The following is a 23,644-nucleotide window of genomic DNA, read 5'->3' as shown; positions in this document are numbered from 1 at the left end:
CATTTAACACACCGGTTTGAAGAGAAGGACCCCTCCATCATCAAAGATGTGTACGACGGAGAGTTGTATAAAAAGCTATTACCCCTTGCGTCACTAGACAATATATCTCTTGCATTCAATTGTGATGGAGTGCCGGTGCACAAATCACGTAAAACCAGCTTGTGGCCAATTTTGTGTACAATCAATGAACTGCCAATACATCTCCGTGGAAAACATGTGATGGTCTGTGGTCTCTGGTTTGGTTCAAACAAACCCAATATGAACACGTACATGAAGCCATTTGTTGATGAATGCATAGAGTTGTATGAAAATGGTCTTGCATGGACAAATGATTGTGGGAAAGTGGTCTCAAGTAAAGTCATTCCTGTTTTCATGGTGGCAGATTCAGTTGCTCGGCCACTTCTTCAGAATTTTAAGCAGTTCAATGGAGAGTTTGGATGCTCTTTTTGCATGCAGAAGGGCGCTACGGTGTTGAAACGCAGGGGGCGTGTGAGGGCATATCCCTATGAAATTGCAGAGTTGAGGAACCCCTCTCAAACTGAGGATTTTGTTGAACAGGCTCTCTTGGGAAAACCCACACATGGTGTCAAAGGGCCTAGTATTTTGTCTTGTCTCCCCCATTTCAACATCATTGATGGCTGTGTTCCAGATTACATGCACAGTGTGCTGCTTGGAGTTACTAGAAGCATAACCACACTGTGGTTTAATTCTGAGAACTATCAATCTCAATGGTACCTAGGACGCTCAATAGAACAGATAGATGAGACTTTAACTAGAATTAAACCCCCCTGTAATGTGTCTCGTGTTCCCCGCTCACTTACAGAGAGGAAATTCTGGAAGGCACATGAGTGGGCCATGTGGCTGTTTTATTACAGTGTACCAACACTGAAGGGAGTCTTACCTGAGAAATACCTAAAGCACTGGTTCAAGTTGGTTAAGGGGGTTTCTCTACTGCTTGGTGAAGAGATAACAGCACTGCATATTTCTGAATCTGAGCAGTTGCTTATTGAGTTTGTTAAAGAAATGGAGCTCCTTTATGGGACCAATAATTCAACTTTCAATGTTCACTTGTGCCTTCATCTGCCCAATACTGTGAGGAACTGGGGTCCCCTCTGGGCACAGTCTTCATTTGTGTTTGAGTCATACAATGGGGTCATGTTAGACATGATCAAGAGCAGTCAAAGTGTTTCTCGGCAAATCATAAAAACCGTTTGGCTACAGATGGCATTGCCATCACTTGCCAAGAAAGCCATGGAGGGAGCTTCCGATGAGTGCTTGGCTCTGTTTGAGTCCTTTTCCAATCAGAAAAAACAAATGCAAGAAGTAAATCGCTCTCATGGTGTTACATCTCTTGGCAGGCCAAAAATATGTATGATGAAAAATGATGATTTTTTGGCCTTGAGTAGCATCTCCCGTTCTGTACGTAGAGTCCCTGTAAGGTATTTCAGTGAAATTATTCATTCTGCAAACTACACACGTACTTTCCGGAGAAATTCCTATACGGTCATTCTAAATGATCGTGAGGAGAGCATTTTCTCAGTGAAGACTTTCATTGTCTCTGATCTAGGGCAAGGGGAGACATGCTATGCAGTAGGGAGTTACTACAAAAAAGAGAAACATGACATCTGTGGTCAGTTTAAGAACCCTAGTTATTTCATCCCTGTGGGAAAACAACTTGGTCATTTGACGGCTATTGAGGCATCACAGATAAAAGCCAAGTGTTTGTTCCTTAAAACGGAGAAGATAAAGGTAGATTTTGTCTTCAAATTCATTAACCACAGTGAAATGCTCACATAGACTGGCAGAGCTGAATGATCCAAGTTATTGTTTTTCATATCTGAGAACTAATTGGTTATAGAAGATTTTTTGTTTTGCCTTTGAAATGTTTTTGTTTTGAATTCAGGTTTAATTTGTTTGAAAAAAAGTATTGTGTAAAACAGTGGTTCTCATCTTTGATGGTGTTCCAGTTGCTCCCCACCTGGGGACTCCCCAGCTAAATGATGGAATGTTCATTTTACACTCTAAAGAGTTATTATTGTTAAATATCTGCTTTACTTGGCTTACAAGAAGTCTACACAGAATGTAGAAGAATTGTTGTTATTTTAATTGTTTGCCTGTTATCTCTCCTTATGGTACCAACATCAACAAATAAAGTATTTTGTACCTATATGGTGTGCAGGCTCCATCCATGATCTACCAACATCAATACAGCATGGAATTATTCATAGAAAGTTCTTCATGTTTTGGTTCTTAGAGGCTAAATCTCAAACGGTGTGGGCAATATGCACCTTGATATAAAAAGGTTTGAAAACCACTGATGTAAACAACATGGATTTTAAATATATTACTGACAGCAAAAAAAACATATGTACCAGAAGTGTTTTCAATACAAATTTTTAACCATGAATTATTTTTCATTTTTTTTAAGCCATGTTAATTTTAGTTAAGACAACATTTATGATGATATGGTAACAATATAATACCAGTTGGTGAATGTCAATGGCTCAATTGCTTCAGGCAATATAAAACAATCAGACAATATTTCTTGCATTGAATTCTCTTCCACAAACCACAAACCTTAATCTGCATCAAATTAAAATAAGTATGATAAATGTTATATAGGCATTATGTATGTGGCATATATGCACAAAGTCAAGACATGTATTACCTATATCTGAGGCATTATGTATGACATGTATGCACATATATGAACCTGACTGTGGCATATATGTGCATAGATATAACCCATATATGCACATATATTTCCTATATAGCCACATGTATGCACATATATGGACCTGACTGTGGCATATATGTGCATAGATATAACCCATATATGCACATATATCTCCTATATAGCCACATATATGCACATATATGAACCGAATATGGCATATATGCTGCATATATGCTGCATATATGCTGCATATATTGGGATATATGTTCATATATTTCCTTTCCGTGTGGGGCGTCACAGTGTAGTTATGCGCCTCAGCGCCTGGGCTATACGCCTCACCTCCTCATCGCTGCCTCCTCCACGGTATCTGTCCACATGACCACACCTGCAGGTAGGCCCCGCACGGCTGCCTTCGGTCCCGCTCTTGCTCGGGGAAGGGCAGGTCGCTGAAGACCAACGGGCACCAGGGCCGCCCGTAGGCATTCAGCTCCGGGCGGCGCAGCTGGGCCTCCGCGCCGGCGGCGGTGGTGGTGGGCGTGCGCGCCAGGCCCTCGGCCGTGCGCCACAGGAGGGTCACGCCACACAGGTCGATCAGCGAGCCGTCCGCCAGTTCCTGGCACTTGCTGTCCACCTGGACGGAAACACACGAGAAGATATTGCGGTTTGGTTGATGTTTTTTTACCGCTGTTTCGGCACTGTAGTGCCGAAATGATTTCGGCTCGTCAGAAATATTCAGTAGCACCGAGGAGCCGACTTTAGGACGGTACCCGCCCCCCGAACCTCAAATGACGTCACATTGTAGGCTCTACAGAGCCGAACCGACTTTTATTCGGCTCTAAAATAGGAGTATGAATCGGCCCTAAGACTAAATATATATATTGTCAATTTCGTCAACAAACAAAAACTAGACTAAAATGTTAGGAAGGGACTAGTGGACAAGAGATAAAGTAAAAGTCATTGTACACTTGGTTGCATGCTGAATATAGCACATCTACAAGCTCACAACGTGTCTCGCTGCGGCGCGTTGTGAGCTTGTAGATCGGCTATTTTCAGCAAGTGTAAAATCAGCCATTACGACGACATCAAGGCCCACCAAAATACATTTTAGTCAACTAAATCAACTGTAGATTTTGTCGACTAAAATCGCATGACATTTAGTCGACCAAAACTAGACACACACTCAAACATTCCAGGTGACTAAAATGTGACAAAAACTACAACTAAAATAGAAACGTGCTGCCAAAAACAACACTGTTGTCGTGGACATGTTGGTACTACATTTTATGCAGTCCTCACCATCTCCCCCGGTTTCTTATCGGCACGGGTCTCCCGGAGGTCGTAGGGCTTGCCACACACCGAGATCTCCCTCCAGGGGCCGGGCGTAGAGTCCTGAGTGAAGCCATGGAGCGGGCGCATCACCAGCACGCCGTTGGTGGTCAGTCCGTCCATCCGACCATCACGAGTCTTCCATTTAACTGACTCCTCCTACGGGGGGGGGGGGGGAGAAGATGGTTTAGCTTTAGTAAAAGCAGCAATATCCCAAAATACTAATATGCTGTTACAGCTAGAGATGTCCCGATACTGTATCGGTATCGGAAAAGTATCGGATCGGCCCTTATTTGGTCATATTGGTTAATGTCGGTATTGGCAAATATGCCAGTCTAACCACAGATCCGACACAAGGTTGACACTATAGCAGGTAAATACAATGTTGGGGCATGTGGAGCTTGCTTTGGAGTTGCCCAAACTGCAAGTGCACATATGAGTGAGGAGTCTGCTATAAACACAACACGAGATATATAGAGTAGCTAGATAGCTATAAACTCTATTCCCGGTCGTGGACTTCAAAATAAGATCTTTTTTTCTTTTTGTATTATTCTCTGGTATCGGTATTCGGTATCGGTTAACACAGAAATTGTGGCATCGGGATCGGATCGGAAGCAAAAAAAGTGTATCGGGACATCCCTAGTTACAACTAAATGTCCTGTGTTCTCAATTTTGCTCGAATGAAAGTATAAAAGTATTGGCATCAAAATTCATATCATGTAAGCCTAGAAAGTAAAAGTATGCCTACTCCAAGGTACAGTTGGAGGCCATCGATATTGTCCTTTTCCTTTTGCTGAGGTTTGCGTGATCTGCGCAAAAGGACAGTTAACCCATTTTGGGCGGGAACCCCTTTTGGTGTTTTAAACATTGTTATAATTTAGCTATTGAAAAATAGCAGATCTACAAGCTCATAGCGCGCCACCGAGTGGCGCGCTACGAGCTTGTAGGTCTGCTATTTTTGAAAAATCGTGAAAATATTTATTTCAGAAAACTGGAGGATTTAGAAGGATTTTTTTTTATTTTGAGGTCAGGCCTAAATGGGTCAAATGATAAGGGACAATATCGGTGGCACCCAACTGTATGATTTCTCTTTTTTCACAGCAACGCTCTGCAAAGACACACGGACACAAATGCACAGCAGCCATTTTGGAACGAACTCTTCCTACTAAGATGATACCAATTAAGGCTCTGTTCCATTTAGTGTACAGTGGAGTCCACTAGGTCAGTTGTTCTCAAACCTTTTCTTTTACTTCAAGGAACCATTTGTAAACTCTCAGAGTTACCACACCTGTACCGTACAGGTGTGGTAACTCAGAGAGTTTACAAAAGTGTCTCAAAGGGTCTCAAAGTGTCCTTGAGTGGGTTCCAAATGGCCCATTTGGCTCAAGTGTCCTTTGAGACCCACTGGTGTAGCAGAGTGTTTCCAGTGAGCCAGTGAACATGCACAATAGACTCTTTTTGACCAGAATGGAACAGCAGAGCCTTAATTAGTATAATTGCCAATTATATAATAATATACCAATTATGAATTGGTAACACCAAAAGGAAGTAGGGAAATGGCCCGTAAGTATAGGAAGAGTTATTCTATGTGTGCATATACCCTAATATATGTAACATATATCGTGACATTTCATAAACCTACACCCAGGACGATCTTCTTGTCGGAGTCGAAGCCGGCGGCGTAGATATGCGCGGTGTAGGGCGGGCTCCTCTGGCAGACGATGCGGCAGGCGAAGAAGAGCGCGAGATGCCGTTCTGAAACGATGTGTAGTCGATCACTGTGTTCGTCACCACAAAGTCAATGGGAGTCTGCGTGAACCGCCCGATCTGTTAGAGAGACAAACACACAAGGCAAGTAAGTAGTAAGAAAGTAACTGAACATGAAGATGAACATAAAAATTAAAACTGATAAAATAGCAGATCTGCTCACAAGCTCTGTGAGCGGTGTGCTCATTATGTGCAACACCACAGTCTACGTTTCTCAATGGTAGATTAATTAGTTATAATTGTATCAACTGGCTCTTCCATACAGATTGATAATATCACTTTTTATTAGCGGCACAGAGTGCCGCGCAACGAGCTTGTAGATCTGCTACTTCTGGGGGGAGGGGGGTCCCAGTGGAACAACATATTTTCAGATGGAGGTCGATGGCCAATTACATATAATTTTCAGGGTCCTTGACAAAAACATTTATGATTTAGAAGACATTTGTAGAATCTGGAATCATGAGTCCTAAATGGGTTAAAGTATGTAAACAACAACAACAACAGATTGCTCTATATATTCTGATAGTAATCAATGCTATACATCTATTCAGTAACAGCTTTCTCCACATCTCTCCATTTCTTTAGTGAACATAAAGTAATGGCCATTTTTCAATCAGGAGAGAGAACCCCACAATGAACATTATTTATCAGCTGCAATGTCAATGTTCCAGTTCCAATTATATCATGTTTTGTTCCTGTTTACTAAAGAGCTGGAGAGTCAGGGAGACCCCATTATTGAATGAACAAAACTATCAGAATATAGCGTATTATTTTAGCAGGGTATGTTTATTTTAATGACCAAAACACCAAGGTGAATTGGATCAGTGGTAACTAACATAGTATTCTTTAGTTATATATACTTTAAGTTAAAATGAATTGGTATATGTATGTAGGCCTATTGGTTATATTATCAAAGCCTACAATGTTTGTGTTTTGGAAATTATTTGGGGGCTCACTTGCAAAAAACAATGTATGCATTAGTATGGACAGTGGCGTGCACAGATAGACACTAGGGGGTGCTAGAGCACCCCCTGCCCTTTTGGCAATGTGCCCTTTTGGAAAAAAAAAGGAAAAAAAATCTATTTTTTTTCTTTTTCAAAAATAGCAGACCTACAAGCTCGTAGCGCGCCACTCGGTGGCGCGCTATGAGCTTGTAGATCTGCTATTTTTCAATAGCTAAAGCATAACATAATGCTAACACCAAAAGGGGTTCCCGCCCAAAATGGGTTAAGGCAACCGGCCGGTTCCACGGGCTGCACAAGGTGCCCTTTTTTTACTTGAGCACCTGCCCCTCTAAATGTCTGTGCACGCCACTGAGTATGGATCCTATACAGACCTGAAACATGTCCGTATTTCCGTCATGAGTGTATTCCACCACGACCGTGGTGACTGGGTCGACAGTGTAGGATATCCTGTGCGTGTCCATGGCGCTGAGAGACTATGGAACACAGAGAAGTTCACTGTTAGAAACCACCAGAAACTTCACCTCAATACTTGAATTAAAGCAATCGATATGCGCCTGCAGGTCTAATATTACTCAACTACAAGTAGAGGCTGCTCTGTCAAATGTGTACGTACACAAAATAATAATGTGAATGGTTAATAAAACAAAAAAGTATTTAAAAGACAAGGCATTGCTGTATTTAGCATTTAGTCATTTTGTCAACAAGCTCAGATCTACAAGCTCATAGCGCGGCACCGAGTGCCGCGCTACAAGCTTGTAGATCTGCTATTTGTTTCTTTGAATGTATATTCTTTCAGAGGGAACGTTTTTAACTCAACTCTTTGCTTCTGGGGGGGGGGTCCTGGAATAACATATTTTTAGATGGGGGTCGGCGGCCAAATACATGAAAATGTTTGAGAACGACTGACATAGAAACATATAAGGTTTTTCAGAAAACTTAGAAGGCAGCGGTGGCAGCGGTGGCCGAACGGTTTGCGGAGCGGTCTTGTTATCGGAAGGTCGCCAGTTCGAATCCCCGGACCGGCACGTTCAATTTACCACCGCTGAAGTGCCCTTGAGCAAGGCATTGAACCCCTACCATGAAATGTTCTATGAGCAGGGTCTGGCTGTAAACAAGCATCTCGAGCTTAGTCCATTCACCCTGGGTAAACATAGAACTTTGCTTTGCTTTGCTTTGCATTTGTAGAATTGTCCTCAGGTCTAAATGGGGTCCCAACTCTGACTACTTCCTCCACCAGTGACTGTACCTCAGCTGCCTGTGGCGTGCCGCCCACGTGCACAGTGCTTGGTTTCACACCGTTGGCCTCTGGTCTCTGGCACAGAGCGAAGTGGCTTTCGGTCCTGGCCTCGTCCCCCCCGCTGGGCAGGAGGCCATTGTACCTGTGAAGAGAAGATGAACCAGTGATGGGAGCGCTGGGGTTAATAAAGCAGGTTTTGCCACAAAGCTTCATTTCCGTTCAGATCTTTAGAATGACAAGTAACACATGGACAGCTAGTGCAGGGGTTCTCAACGTTTTTGGCCGGGGACCCCCGAAAATGCTTTGGCAACGTCTCGGGACCCCCGCCCCGCCCCCTCCCGACCCCCAATATAAATTGACTGCTACAATAACCTTAAACCATTTTGGGCGGGAACCCCTTTTGGTGTTTTAAGCATTGTTATAATTTAGCTATTGAAAAATAACAGATCTACAAGCTCAAAGCTTGTAGGTCTGCTATTTTTGAAAAATCGTGAAAAAAAAATTAAAAAACAAAATCTTTTTGAGATTTAGCCTCGACTCAGACTCAAAACTACTTCTTGTAAATTAAGTAATGCTGATGTTTAACAATAATTGAACTCTTGAGAGTGTAAAATGAAAGCACATCGGTTTCATTTTACACTCTTAAGTGGAGGTTATTCAGTTATTTTATTTTATTTTTTCCCCCTCTTTCCAATAAGGCTGCTGTGCATAGAGTATTTCGATGAATATTAATAAAGTAATAATTTCATACCCCAGGACAATGAGCTCCCCATATTTGACGGGGACTTTGATGGAAGCTGATGAGGCCTGTATCTTCTTGGTAACGAAGGAAGTCGATGAGGCCTCTAACTTCTTAGTAACTTCTTGGCACTGCGACATTGTTGTTGCTTCCTTCACCTGCTTCAAAGTCTAGTGGTTGTTGTTGCTGTCCTTTACGTCCCACTTCACCTGAGAACGCCACAAGAAAAAAACGCATGTAAGGTTTCATTGCAAAATGAGAGAACGTCCCTTAGACTGCTTAAGCACTGTATGCTGTATATACTCCGGTGTACGGCGAAAAATAGCCAATCTTCACGCCCACAACGTTTCTCATCCCGAAGCTTGAGTGCTTGTAAAACTAGATATTTTCGAACATTTTAGACATTTTTTAAATGCTATGACATGTTTTGAAAATCTCCCAAATGTCCAAACGGGACTTTTAAAGTGCATGGTTATTGTGTCACTTTTATAAAAGTCTGATGGTAAAACCCAACTGTAGATAATGTGGCACCTTGTGGTTGTTACTTGTTACTTAATAGCATAATTCTAAATGACATACCGTAATTATTCTGCAATATAAGCACTCTGTAGGCTATATCTTGTTATACTTCACCCCCACAAACAGAACAATTGGATTGAAGTTTATAAACCCAAAACTGGAGGCAGATTAAATAAGCGAAGCAATGATGCAAATGCCAATGGATACGTTTTACTTTTTCAACAATTGGTCCAAATCTTTCAAAGCAGATCTACAAGCTGATAACGCATCACAGCGCGAGGGATTGTGATCTTGAACATCATAATACATAGATCTGCAAAGTAACTTTTAAATGAAGTTTTCAAATAATTGTAGCAGAGTAAAATGTACAATATTGCCAAACCTGCGTGACACACAAGCCTGTAGACACACAAGCAACTTTAGTTTGTATTTCAGTTTGTATTTAGTTTGTATTTCAAATGTGAAGCAAAGCCTGCAGTGAAGCTATTAATTTACTTACATGTAAGTAACATGTAACTTACATGTACTGTTACATCAGTAGGAAAACGAGTTACAGTAAATAAAAGTTGACAGAGCGGTTTAGCATAAAATGTTGCCATTCATTCAGTAAAAAAACAAGACAATTCACATTACTTACTTGAATTATCTTGAGTAGGATATCCAACAATGGCTGGGTAGAAGAAACTAACAGCTTCTTAAAAGTAAGTCTTGTAATAATTATAGGTAACAGCTCATCCTTTCTGTCAAGTCCTGCAAGCCTCAATGTATTAACGGAGGTTCATGATGTGTTATATATGTGCTCTATCTCTCTGATTCAATCATTTACAGTTCTTTGATGTACAGCCTGATGATGAAAACCTTTTCAGCTGATTGTTGATTGATAATCAGCTTGTCAGCTCTCTCTCTCTCTCTCTCTCTCTCTCTCTCTCTCTCTCTCTCTCTCTCTCTCTCTCTCTCTCAATTCAAATCAGTTCAATTCAATGCAAAGGTGCATTATTGGCATGAGAAGAATATCAATATGTGTATATTGTCAAAGTGGAACAAAACAATAAAACAAATGCAGGTTGTACAATTATAACAAAGAATAAAACGAATGTGTAAAGTTGTAAACAGAGCTGTGTTAAATTGCAATTTATAGAACACTGTATCTTACGAAACCCTACAAATTGCGCACTTGGTGACAGTCCCCACACATCAATCCAGATTGATTGTTTATGAAAAGTACCTTATTTGCATTTGTTCTAAATGAATGTGTGATCTCCAGCCATTTGGATATTTGTAACCATTACACTCTGACAGAGCAGAATTGGAAATCATATCACAGTGTGATGGCAGACAAGAAATCTAAACTGAAGGTACATTTGTAAAACATGTGTTTTCATGGTGCATGCTATATGTCTCATGTGTAGGTTAATTGTAAGACCAAAAAAAGGATTAAGCTCTGATTGTGATAAACACTTCTTTAACTGTTAATTTTAATTATATTACTTAACTCCAGCTGATGCTCCTCCGGCCATCAGTCCAGCCCTTTGTCATTTTGTGCATCATTGCCATCAGTGTCATAAAAGGTAAGTTGTCTTTTAATATTTATGGTCCAATTGTGTTGTTATTATTGCTCCAACCACCACCCCGGCATCAACCTGTGGGCTTTAATACTGAATGAAGATGTTTAACATCCAAGATGTTCAGAAAAAGAGAAAATAGTATATCTACAAGTATCAAGGTGCATTTATTTGTCACTAATTTATACAAAGTACAAGCAGTAAAATGTTGTTGGGACTACGATCTCACATAATAACACCAGAAAGCTTTGCTGCGATTAAAACGAATGCTGCTGCGCATTGTCAGAAAGTGCACTTCGTTTGGCAGGTGTGAAGGCTCATTCGAATCCTAATGCGTATCAAAGAACCGCATTCTACTCCGAGCAAAAACGGGGGTTTCGCTTCGCTTCCAATCGCACTTGATTACGATTCGGTGCAGGTGTGAAGGCAAACCGCAGCAAATTAAATATGCAAGAATCCCAATTTCTCCGCCCATTCGCATTGAGTCTACCGAAGTATTAGGTGGGAATGTGACCTAAGACGCCTAAGGGCGAGAAGTGACCTTGAAGGTTGCGCTCACGCATCTGCCTCCCAGCAGATTGCTGGGTCAGCACTTGGCATGGGGGGGGGGTTATTGTAGGTAACAGCTCATCCGTTCTGTCAAGTCCTGCAAGCCTCAATGTATGAACGGAGGTTCATGATGTGTTATATATGTGCTCTATCTCTCTGATTCAATCATTTACAGTTATTTGATGTATACAGCCTGATGATGAAAACCTTTTCAGCTGATTGAGCCATTCTGACAATAATCAGCTTGATCAAAGCTGATTGTCAGCTGGTTCTCTCTCTCTCTCTCTCTCTCTCTCTCTCTCTCTCTCTCTCTCTCTCTCTCTCTCTCTCTCTCTCTCTCTCTCAATTCAAATCAGTTCAATTCAATGCAATGGTGCATTATTGGCATGAGAAGAATATCAATATGTGTATATTGTCAAAGCAAAAGTGGAACAAAACAATAAAACAAATGCAGGTTGTACAATAATATTATAACAAAGAATAAAACTAATGTGTAAAGTTTTAACAGAGCTGTGTTAAATTGCAATTTATAGAACACTGTATCTTATGAAACCCTACAAATTGTGCACTTGGTGACAGTCCCCACACATCAAACCAGATTGATTGTTTATGAAAAGTACCTTATTTGCATTTGTTCTAAATGAATGTGTGATCTCCAGCCATTTGGATATTTGTAACCATTACACTCTGACAAAGCAGAATTGGAAATCATATCACAGTGTGTACAGTGTACAGGGTTTGATGAGGTCAGATCAACATATGGAATGTCAGAACAAGTCAGCTCCATATATGGAGATCTAAGGGTGGTATAGCGGGGACATTCTCTTGAGTGTACAGTGTACCGGGCCTTAATTTTCGGTCCTGTTGATAACTCTAGTTTTCACCGGCTGCCGAGCGCGGTTGTACTGATAACTTTGGGACAGGCCCGTCTAGAGTTTGAATGGACAGGTATCAGTCAAAAGGGAGACATCGAAGAGGAAGGATGGGTGGGGAGAGATCAACATATGGAATGCCAGAACAGGTTCTGACATATATCCATATATGGAGATCTAAGGGTTTGAGGTTTGAGGTCAGATGTAGAGTTGCTGGCCAATATTGATGACAACTACAGGGCAGCGCTCTGTGGATTCGTCTAGTTTACTTGGCCAGCCTCGACATTTCTAACGGGTAAAAACTTTAGGGTACTCAAAATGTCCGGGTTCACCATGGGGCTCTATGGGCTGGCTAAGTATAGACTAATTGCGACAGCAGGTCGCATTTACTATATGACATCATCAGGGATCTCCATCCCTGATGATGTCACCATATATGGGGGCATTCCCATATATGGTCATGCCTGGGGTGACCAACCAACCAACCAAACAAACAAACAACACACTGGCGGGAAATGCACAATAATAGGCTATATTAAAGGAAGCGTCATCAAAGTGATTAACATTTGAATTGATTAACATTTACTAATTATTTTGTTAGAAATTGATTATTTTTTACTCATTATTTGATTTAAATTGATTAACATTTACACATTATTTGTTAGAAATTGATTATTTTTACTCATCATTTCTTTGAAATTGATTTATTTTTTCTTACTATTTCCTTGAAATTGAGTATTTTTTACTAATTGTGTGATTATAATTGATTTACATTTATAATGTTTTTCTTTGAAATTGATTGTTTTAATTGATATCACATTACTTTAAATCTATTATGAATGTCACTTTTGTTACCATAGTTTATATATGTATAATCTGCTCAATACATCAAGTATATATATATATATACACATACATACATATATGGTAACAAAAGTGACATTCATAAAAGATTTAAAGTAATGTGATATCAATTAAAACTACATTTCAAAGAAAAATATTATAAATGTAAATCACTTATAATCACACAATTAGTAAAAAATACTCAATTTCAAGGAAATAGTAAGTAAAAATAAATCAATTTCAAAGAAATGATGAGTAAAAGATAATCAATTTCTAACAAATACTTTGTAAATGTTAATCAATTTCAATCAAATAATGAGTAAAGAATAATCAATTTTAAACAAATAATTAGTCAATTTAAATCAATTTCAATCCAATAATGAGTAAAAAAGAATACATTTCTAACAAATAATTAGTAAATGTTAATCAATTTCAATCAGATTCCAGTCAAATTATGAGTAGAAAATAATCAATTTCAAAGAATAATATCTACAAATATCTAGTAAATATAACTCATTTTTCAGAGCTTGAATTCTATTCAATGTTATTAGATGTCACACTGTTGCCACAATTTTATTGAGTAAAACCTAGTCAGACTTTTTACGGTGTATGACATAATATGTCACCATATATGGGGGCATTCCCATATATGGTCATGCCTGGGGTGACCAACCAACCAACCAAACAACACACTGGCGGGAAATGCACAATAATAGGCTATATTAAAGGAAGCGTCATCAAAGTGTCCCATGTTTTGTGCTTGTGTATATTGGCTAGCACGCGTACAACAGGGTTAGGGCTCGTACGCACACTGCACAATATTTACTCCGATTATGCTGTCGGGAAGCATTTCTGGCGCACGCCGACAAAACCCTCGATCTGACGCAAGATCGGGCTTTGATCAACAAGGTTTTGCTCGCTGTGTGTGAAAGGAGAACGCCTTTGCCGACGCCTTCCCGAGCGTTTCTGAATATCTAGCTGTCCGCAGCTTCTTTTTCCGGGTTTTTAGACAGCTGGTGGATGGAAAAGAAGCTCCACCTCCGCGGATGACTGCCACGGAGGAGAGCGTTTCCGGGAATCTGGCCGTCGCGGCACTCGTCCGCGGAGGTGGAGCTTAATTTCCATCCGCACCAGCTGTCTAAAAACCCGGAAAAGAAGCTGTCCGACAGCCGAAAACGTCTGCGGCTCTTTAGTAAGTCTGGCAGCACCTAAAGAGAGAGAGAGAGACGCAGGCTACGTCCTGTCGGTCTCGCGCATGTATCGCGGGATCCTGCACCCATACGTGAGACGTCAAAATGAATTGGAATAAAAAAAAAATGTAGCCTATGTATCGGGTCTGGATCGCATCGTCTTGCAGTGTGTGATCCCTAGTCGGTGATCAATCGTTTAGTATGAAAACCACAAATGACAGCCGATTTAAAAAAAGACTCTGTAGTGTCTATAGTGTGAAATACATAACGATCTGATGACTCGCCGACAAGTCCTACAATGTGTAGGGGCCATTACTGAATGAGTTGCACCCATTAAAACCGGGAAAGAAACTGACATTGTAGAATTTTACGTTGACTATTAAAAAAGAGCCGATCTACAAGCTCATAGCGCGCCACTTTGTACCGTGATAAGCGCTTGTAGATCTGCTATTTCTGAAAAATCTTGAACATTTATGCAAATTTTTGAATATATTTCTAAAGCAAACTTAAAAAAAAAAATTTAACCGTTAAAATTTTGAGTTACGAGGGACGGCAGCCAAATATTTTATTCTGGGTGTCCTTAAACATGAGAACGTTTGCGCGCCACTGTTTTCTTTTCTTTTTTCTTTCTCTTTTTTTTTATCATAAATTATTTGCGGACTTAGATGACATTTGTAGAATCTGCCTCAGGTCTTAATTAATGGGTTAAAGTCTGTAAGAGAACAAATAACCACAGCATGATCCTGACCAGAGTCGTCCCACAGTTCCATGCGATGCCAACATTGTATTGAACTGTACACGTCCGGATCCCCCTGCTCTCCTGGAGGCTCTGGAACCCGTCTTCAACCTGAGCGCCATACGGCCCGTCCTGAACTCCAACACGCCCACCAATGTCACCACGTACTTCACCCTGTACGGCATCCTCGGTGTGGTACGTCCTGTTGCAATGGTATAAAGTAACTACGTAGGCCTACATTTATTTGAAAGGATCCCTGGCCAATAAGACAAATTTACCGTACACTACTTGCCCACTACTTGCCCTCTATAACTAAAAAAATCACACCTGTGTGAACTGAGTGGTGCAAGGTCTTATATAGCCTGATCAGCTGTGGTCTGACGTAATGTCAGTGACCATATAGTAACCATGCTCATTTTTTGAGTGGTGTAAACCACTCCTACAACTGGCTTTTGTGTGCAGAAAAAATGACCATGGTTGCTATGTTCAAAATAATTTCTGACGTAATTAAATCACACCCGGGTGAACAGGGTGAACATAGCAACCGTGGTCATTTTCTCTGCGCACATTACGTCAGACATGATTTCATTACCTTACACCACTCAGTTCACACGGGTGTGATTTTTTTGGGTACAGGGGTACAGGTACACAAACATAGATACAGACAAAGCTGGTTGTTGGAGTGGTTTGCACCACTCAAAAAAATAATTCACCCGTGTGAAGTGAGGGGCACTAATATATTAAAGTCTAACTCATGTTGCTATGATTAGGTGATGTAATGGTGATGTAAAACAAACGGTGTCAAAACAAACATTACATTCTCTTTATTGTTAATGGGATTTAATGTTTGTGTTAGGGACAAAACAAACATTAATTTCTCTTCATTGTCAATGGCGTTTTTAAAACAAACATTGAACTAAAAACAAACACTAAAACCTGTATATAGGAGGCCCTCAATAAAAAATAAAAACACCTTAAATATTGTATTTCTTTCATAATCTTTCACTCAATAGGAACTGCTCCTGTCGCAAGTTGATGATGTCATATGTATATGCTTGCTAGCCCCTCCTTTGTCCAGCTTTTGGTGTGTGTGCACAAACATTGTCACACACAAACATTAAATTCCCATTGATAATGAATGGCCAATTTTACGTCATAGTATCTGATGTCATAGTGTACGTCATGATGATGCACGATGATAAGAGTGGGGGCACTTTTTATTCTCATTTTCTTAGTAATTTGAGTACTGTTCCTTCAGTCAAAATCATCAGTCGGCTTCACCTTTATTGTCCAGGCAGGGTCCGCTACATCAGTCATGGTTTTGTCTTTCATTTAATTGTGATGCAAAGCCGTCTAAAAGTGACACAATGTGACTTCATTTCTGTAAAATACTAGGTCCTTATTATGAAAAAAACATATATTTCTTAATACTTCTGATTATTTTCTGTTTAATTAAAAAACAGGATGAAAAGGCTCAACTTCTGACTACATACATCTGGTTCACTGCTGTGAGTATTTTATCTTAATTGCAAGCAATTACTTATTTCTAATTAGTGGTACTTAATCTATTTCCACTGTTGTCTACATTCTGACAACAGTGCGAAACTGTCCAATACTCAGTAATGACAACACAAATACTCTGCATTGTCAATGACTTGCATTATTAAACCAGCATTAATATTACCTTACTGCATTCCTGCTTTGTGTAGGCTGCAGCACAATATTAAATTACACTGGTATATGTTCTTCTAGTATTGGGAGAATGAGTTCTTCAGCTGGGACCCGGTCCAGTGTGGCACTGAGAGGATCAATCTACCCCACAACAAGTTTTGGATACCAGATGTAGTGATCAACGAAATGTGAGTTCTTTTACATGATTGTCTCTTAAATGTTTTTTTTTGTGGCTTTCGCCTTTATTTTATATTTTTATGGAGGGACAGACAGTAGGCTGACAGGAAATGGGGAGAGAGATGGGGGGAAGACATGCAGTAAAGGCCGTCGGGATCGGGAGTCGAACCTGCCGCACACTGCCAGACTGGATTACCAGCCAAGGTGCCTGGACCACTGAGCCATGGCCACATGATTGTCTCTTAACAAGTTGTTCCGACACCAATAACAGCCGGGACAACACTCCACACGTACCAGACTTCTCCCTTCTGGCTCCAAGACTATGGAATTAACTTCCCATTGCAATCAGAACTGCAGACTCACTCCTATTCCTCCGCCATAGTCTGAAAAAACACGTCTTTGAAGTTCAGACTTCACCTTAGCCCGTAGCACTTGGACACAAGGAATGACTGAAATGAAATGAAATTATTACTATATTTACCCAGGGTATCTGGGCTAAGCTCAAGAACTTGTTTCCAGCCAGGCCCTGCTCATAGAACATTTCATCGTAGTGGTTCAATGCCTTGTTCAAGGGCACTTCAGTGGTGGTAATTTTAACGTGTCGGACCGCTGATTTGAACTGGCAACCTTCCAGTATCAAGACCGCTCCGCAATCCGTTCGGCCACCGCTGCCACAAACTTTGATAAGACTTTACAAAAAGGTCATTGCTGTATGACACCAGTCTATTCGCACCAGAGATGAACCTGTGAGTCAAGTGCTGGGAGCTGATTTTAGGTGTGTTGACAGAGAAAAAAAGATCAAATGGTGGAAGATGAAGAAAGAACAATGGCTGTATGGAGTTCAGGGAGGAGATAAGAATGTCCGCCAGAGTCATGAAGGAAGTAAGCAGGAGCGGAATCGGTGGCACTGATGAGAAGGAGGCACAGCTGGAGGTGGCAGAATTGAGGATGCTATGGTTCTCATTAGGAGTGACAAGGACTGACTAAATTAGAGGATCAGCACAAGTCGGAACGTTTGGTGATAAAGCAAGAGTTAGGTTGAGATGGTTTGGACATGTGAAAAGGAGGGATGAAGGGTACATTGGGAGAAGGATGCTGAAGATGTAGCTGCCAGGTAAGAGGAGAAGAGGAAGGAAAAGTAGGAGGTTTTCAGGATTCTGTGAGAGATGACATGCAGGTGGCAGGTTAGAGGGCAGGTCAGAGGAAGACGTAGAACACAGAACCATGTATGGTCCAGCCCTATGGAATGAAAAGTATTTTAACACACAGCACATGTATTTCATACTAGGGCATCATCAACATCATCAACTTGGGACGGGAGTGTGGTCCCTATTGAGTGAATGAACTATTTATAAAATAATTCAAATATTTAAGGTGTTTTTAGTTAATTATTATATTTTATATAGGGCAAGTATTAAATGTATTAAGGCATATGTGTCTTATTATACAGGGAGTTTTTCTATAATGGTTGTATGGTGTGTTTTTAAATTATTATGTTATATATGGTAACTATACAAAGATATTTTATTTTGGCGACCATCTTACGAGTGGCCCGGTTTCCTAAATTGAAGAGTGATCTCTAATAACAATAGATGATTTGTACCAAATTCCCCGTTTGCGCCACCATTTGAATGATTTTCCTGAAATATTGTTGTTATCGGCTTCACTTCTTAGTTCTTGGCATGTTTTTAAATGTATTAATTTAGCGGGAGTTAACTCCCGTTTGCAAATGTTCAGAAACATACTATGGGAGTGCTATTTGGTGATTAACATCACAAAGCCAAAGATAGCCCATGCTGAAATGCAAAATCAGTCTTATTTTGGTGGCCATCTTGAAATAAATGGCCGCCATCTTTGATTTTCAAGTGGCTCAGTTTCTTAAGTGGAAGAGTGACCTTCAAAGATGATTTGTACCTAAATTCACGCTTGTATCACCATTTGTGCGATTCTCCAAAAATATGGCTGTTAACCGCTGGTACGCTGTACTTCTGCTTTGTCCCGGTCTTGCAGCATGGATGAGAATAACGCCCCGTCTGTCCCCTACGTTACTGCCTTTCATTACGGCAAGATAAGAGAGGACCTGCCCATGAGGGTAGTCAGCTCCTGCCGCCTTGACATCTACACCTTCCCCTTTGATGTCCAGAACTGCACTCTCACCTTCAACTCCAACACATACCGAGGTGCACCGTTGCTCAGGAAGTGCTCCTCCTCAGCACCCAAATATCACATTTATTTTTGTTTCAGATTCAAATAGGGCTTGTTTTTCCCCCCACATGTACTTTGAATACTAGTAATAATGGATAATAATGAATAATGGACATATAGGTATGTATAATGCCATATGACGCTGTAATATGATCAAGTAGGGTGTTAATTTGGAAAAAAAAGAAGTGAAACACAAATAGATACCATACGGAGATGTAACAGGAGCAAATTATAATTGACTGTTTAATCTTCTTATTTCCTTGCCTAATCATTCATTTGGTCCCTCTTCTGCTCTCAGAGAATGAGGTGAAAATGAAACTTGGGGATCGAGTGGAAGACATTCTGGAGCGTTCCAAAGAGGTGATGACAACCATGGGAGAGTGGGAGCTGATGAACATCACATATACTGAACATGACACATGTTTTCAGATTTTTGGATGCTTTGATGGGCTTGCATTCCATGTACGTTTAAATATTTTTAATTATAGCTTTTTTCCCCTCCAATGTTGTCCTTATCGCAATTCATTCGTCCCCATAGACATGATTTGTCACTGCTTATCCTCGACTCACCTGCCAGTGAGGAGCCCATAAAAAGGGAGGGTGTACTGTAGAGCTGCTATATGCATGTATATATGCATATATATATATATATATATATATATATATATATATATATACTCTATATACTATAGTGTGTGCCGCTAACCATATAAGGAGTTCCTCCCTGTCCCCAGTTAACCCCTGGGGCAAAACAAAAACCCTGTAGGTTTCGTTTTTGGCTAGAGGGCCCAGCCTTCATCCAATTAGGATGAGAGGGGCCTTCCTCCAATCACGGTCGAGTGGGGGCGGGCCATGGTGATGTTGGCCTGTTGCACGCCCTACCTACGTCTACGCTGTAGACGGTATGATTTGTTTTGGGCGGATGTTTCGGGATTTCGCCGGAAGTACCGCTCAAGGGAATTAATCAGTTTACATTCTCCGAGTATGAAGTGTTGTGATTTGTCGAAAGAATATCGTATCCGGGGGAAATGCATCTGACGGATGTTTGGGCCGACACTTCCGCCGATACCGTCTCTGCCTTAGGTCGTGACCAGGCTTTTCTCTTCGCAGATGAGTAAAAAATCTAGTTCAATAAAATGCTTCTTGTCCCGTAGATCCAGCTGAGGCGCAGGGCTGGTCTCTACGTGGTGAACCTCATCCTTCCCAGCTGCTTCCTCATCACAGTGGACCTCTTCAGCTTCCTGCTTCCTCCTCAGAGCTCCGACCGTTCCTCCTTCAAGATGACCCTCATCCTGGGCTACACCGTCTTCCTGCTCATGATGAACGACCTGCTGCCCAGCACTGGAAACGCCATACCTCTCATAAGTTAGTAATACAAGCTATCCAGACGCAAAGGCCGGAGGGCGTGTGTGTGTGTGTGTGTGTGTATGTGTGTGTGTTCTAAATTCTGTTCACTGTCTGCACAGATACAGGAGACGATGCTTCCTGTATCTTCAAACACTTGTTCTACTACTACTGTTTGTGTTCAAGAATGTCTTCCTAAATGTGAACACAAATAAAGCTGTTAAATGCGTGCGTGGGTGCGTGGCACAAGGACTTCATGTAATTTCCTCCTGGAGAATGACTTACACAAATCACACAGGTGATTCGGCTACTAGAGAAGGACATGGTTCCTAAATCGCTTAACAACGCTGTCTAGTCTGTTATCAAACAGATAGCCTTAAAGGGGCATTCCACTCATTTTCAACATTTTACTATGTCATTAATATACCTTAGAGCTGCTGTGTGGAAATAATAAAAAAGTCCCCCCATTCTGTGTTTCCTAGAACTGTAAGTATGAAAAAAATCATTAACATCATCAAGATGTGTTTCACCATGTTAATGAGTTTTTTTCAGATCTCCAGTTCTAGGAAACACAGAATGGGGGGGATGTTTTTTATTATTTTCACACAACAGCTCTAAGGTATATTAATGACATAGTAAAATGTTGAAAATGAGTGGAATGCCCCTTAAGTGTTATTTTTCTGTTTGAGCCTTCAGATGTGCTAGCTATGAGAACAATGCTACAGTATGTTGGACTTCCAGATGCAGTAAGGTCAGGTGTAACACTCTGCTCTACTTCTCTCCCTTTTCTCTGTCTCTTCCCAGATGTGTTCTTCTGTCTCTGCATGGCTCTGATGGTGGCCAGCCTACTAGAGACCATCCTCATCACCAATCTCCTGTGTGACTCCAGTTGGAACCTCACTCCGGTCCCCCGCTGGGTCCAGGTGTTGGTCCTACATACGCTGGGCTCTCTCGTAGGCCTTCCTCCAAAGCCCAAAGGAAAAACTAACTCAGGTATGGACATACTGTGGTTTAAGGTATATAATAATAATAATAATAATTAGGGCCGGGACTTTAACGCGTTAATTGAGATTAATTAACTACAGAAAAATTAACGCGTTAAAAAAATTAACGCATTTAATCGCACCTTTTTTTTCACGGCGGAACGTTTCTCACTGGGCGCATTTCTAGTACTGAATAGGCTCTGCATGCCTTGCACTGCTTGCAGGGGGAGGAGCAGCCCCCCCCCTGCATGCCTTGCACTGCTTGCAGGGGGAGGAGCAGCCCCCCCCCCCCTCGCAGCAGCAGCAGTCCATTTTCACTCTACACTTACAGCTCCGTCAGACAACAACACCACCCAAACGAGAAACGAATCGAATGAAGAAGCCGCTTATATCGCTTTTGCTCCGTGGATGGGGCATTTAGATTTAAAAGCTATCGGATGGACGCGTGGATAGCAGCATGGTTGTGTGCAATGTAAAGGATCCATAAGCCATATGACCAATGTTAGCTCCATGCTAGCTGCTTCAGCTTAGCATGTCTCGCACTGAGTAGAGGCTTGCAGAGGCTCGCAGAGATTTCACCACAGCACGAAGCTGTCAAGCTGTCCTCGATGCGAAACATACTGAAGCAGCAAGTGTGAAAGTCCGTGGTCAGACAATGTTCTGCCCCAACCCCATGTGAAATGCATTCCCCAGCTAGTTCATTCCACCGTTTTTTATTTTATTCCTTTGTCTAAGTGTTTCCCCCCTAATAATGCCCCACCATGCAAAGCACATTTGAGTATTCATAGACACTTTATATAGGCACTTGCTGCACTTGTTTATCTGTTGAAAAAAAAGTTGTATTGCTTAAAGGGGAATACCACTCATTTTCAACATTTTTCTATGGAGTTGTGTGGAAAACTGGAAATAATAAAAAGTCACCTCATTTTGTGTTGCCTAGAACTGGAGGTCTGACAAAAAACTAACAATATGAAGTACAGCTTTGTGATGTCACTGAGATGTACTTGTTACTGTCACTGATTTTTTTTCAGACCTCCAGTTCTAGGCAACACAGAATGGGGTGACCTTTTTATTATTTATTATTATTAACAGCTCTAAGGTATATTAATGACAGTAAAATGTTGAAAATTAGTGGTATCCTGTAGTCACTATTCATTGATTCACTAGTATACCAAAATCCATTTGAAAAAATAGCTTTCTCACTGTTCTCGGGTCAAATAATGATATGCGATTAAAATGCGATTAATCGAGATTAATTAACTACAAAGCCTCTGATTAATTAGATTAAAAATTTTAATCGAGTCCCAGCTCTAATAATAATAATAATAAGGTATATAGGCCTAATAATAATTTATTTCACAGACCCAAGTCCACATTTCTATACATCTGATTATGTTACAATTACATCCTCAATGGAACGGAGATGTTGACACACTCTTCTTATAAAAACAACAAGTTACAGAAATGTCAGGAAAATAGCATGTCGTTGAGCAAACATGCACTGAAGGAGTAGCCTATATTGGCCAGATGATGTCAGTTCAGAACTTTGCCGTTTTTATACACCCAGTTCACTCAAAGTCAGATCTATTTAACTCCCAGGGCCATGCCAGGCTATTTTACGTTATATGAATACCTCTTTCCTAGAAGTGAAAGCTTGCCCTCTGGTGGCGGTGGAGGGCAAGGCTGATGAGCAAGCTCCAGAGGCTCAGGGACCAGAGGTAGAGGATAAGGCCCTGCTGGAGCAGCTGAGGAGTCTGGGTAAAGACCTCCAGGCCATCCGCCTCCAGGTGGAGCAGCAGCTGACAGGGAACCAGAGCTCTGAGGAGTGGCTCCAGGTGGGTTTCATCATTGACCGCCTGCTCTTCATCTTCTACATCATCTTCATATCAGTCAGCTTCATCACCATCATCGGTATCTGGGCCAGCTCATACGCAGCTGATATGTCAAGATAACCACTGTTTGTTAAAAGACTCCATTATTGTAGACCAGGAGTCTTCAACATTTTTGCAGGCCAAGGTGAGAGAGAAAGAGATGAAGCAGGGCCCCACGGGCCCCACTACGAATTTAATTCATGTTAAATCTATGTAACGATTCAAACCCTCGTTACTTTGTAAACTTGACCTTTGGCTATATGTACTTTGTCTGCTCTTATTTCCCCCCCTAACCTAGTGTTAATTAAGTGGTTCATGTAAAAATAAAAACAACATCCCTCTATCAAAGCTTTGGCGACCCTCCTGCCTCCTGCAATATCTGTGAGGACTCCCTAGGGGTCCCGCGCCCCG

General features: G+C 41.1%; 1 protein-coding gene and 1 pseudogene across 2 annotated transcripts; one reads left to right on the top strand and one right to left on the bottom strand.

Annotated features, from left to right (window-relative positions):
* Positions 1 to 3,020: 3,020 nt before the first annotated feature.
* LOC306926301 (E3 ubiquitin-protein ligase pellino homolog 1-like) lies at positions 3,021 to 9,893 on the bottom strand (annotated as a pseudogene). The gene is made up of 7 exons (XR_013792526.1): positions 9,868 to 9,893; positions 8,724 to 8,920; positions 7,982 to 8,114; positions 7,107 to 7,208; positions 5,646 to 5,830; positions 3,974 to 4,162; positions 3,021 to 3,308 (listed from the first exon to the last, which is right to left on the bottom strand). The product of XR_013792526.1 is annotated as an E3 ubiquitin-protein ligase pellino homolog 1-like (transcript).
* A 665-nt stretch (positions 9,894 to 10,558) lies between these two features.
* Positions 10,559 to 23,314, top strand: LOC306926300 (5-hydroxytryptamine receptor 3A-like; the record flags this gene model as incomplete). Its single annotated transcript, XM_079505569.1, has 9 exons — positions 10,559 to 10,585; positions 14,998 to 15,177; positions 16,446 to 16,490; positions 16,735 to 16,841; positions 18,841 to 19,010; positions 19,334 to 19,395; positions 20,190 to 20,400; positions 21,184 to 21,372; positions 23,007 to 23,314. 9 exons carry the CDS (start codon positions 10,559 to 10,561, stop codon positions 23,312 to 23,314), a joined length of 1,299 nt encoding a protein of 432 aa, XP_079361695.1.
* Between the last annotated feature and the right edge of the window lie 330 nt (positions 23,315 to 23,644).

Source organism: Electrona antarctica, assembly GCF_951216825.1.
Source record: "Electrona antarctica genome assembly, chromosome: 7".
Taxonomy (NCBI): Eukaryota; Metazoa; Chordata; class Actinopteri; order Myctophiformes; family Myctophidae; genus Electrona; species Electrona antarctica.
This window is presented reverse-complemented; position numbering and strand designations above follow the sequence as displayed.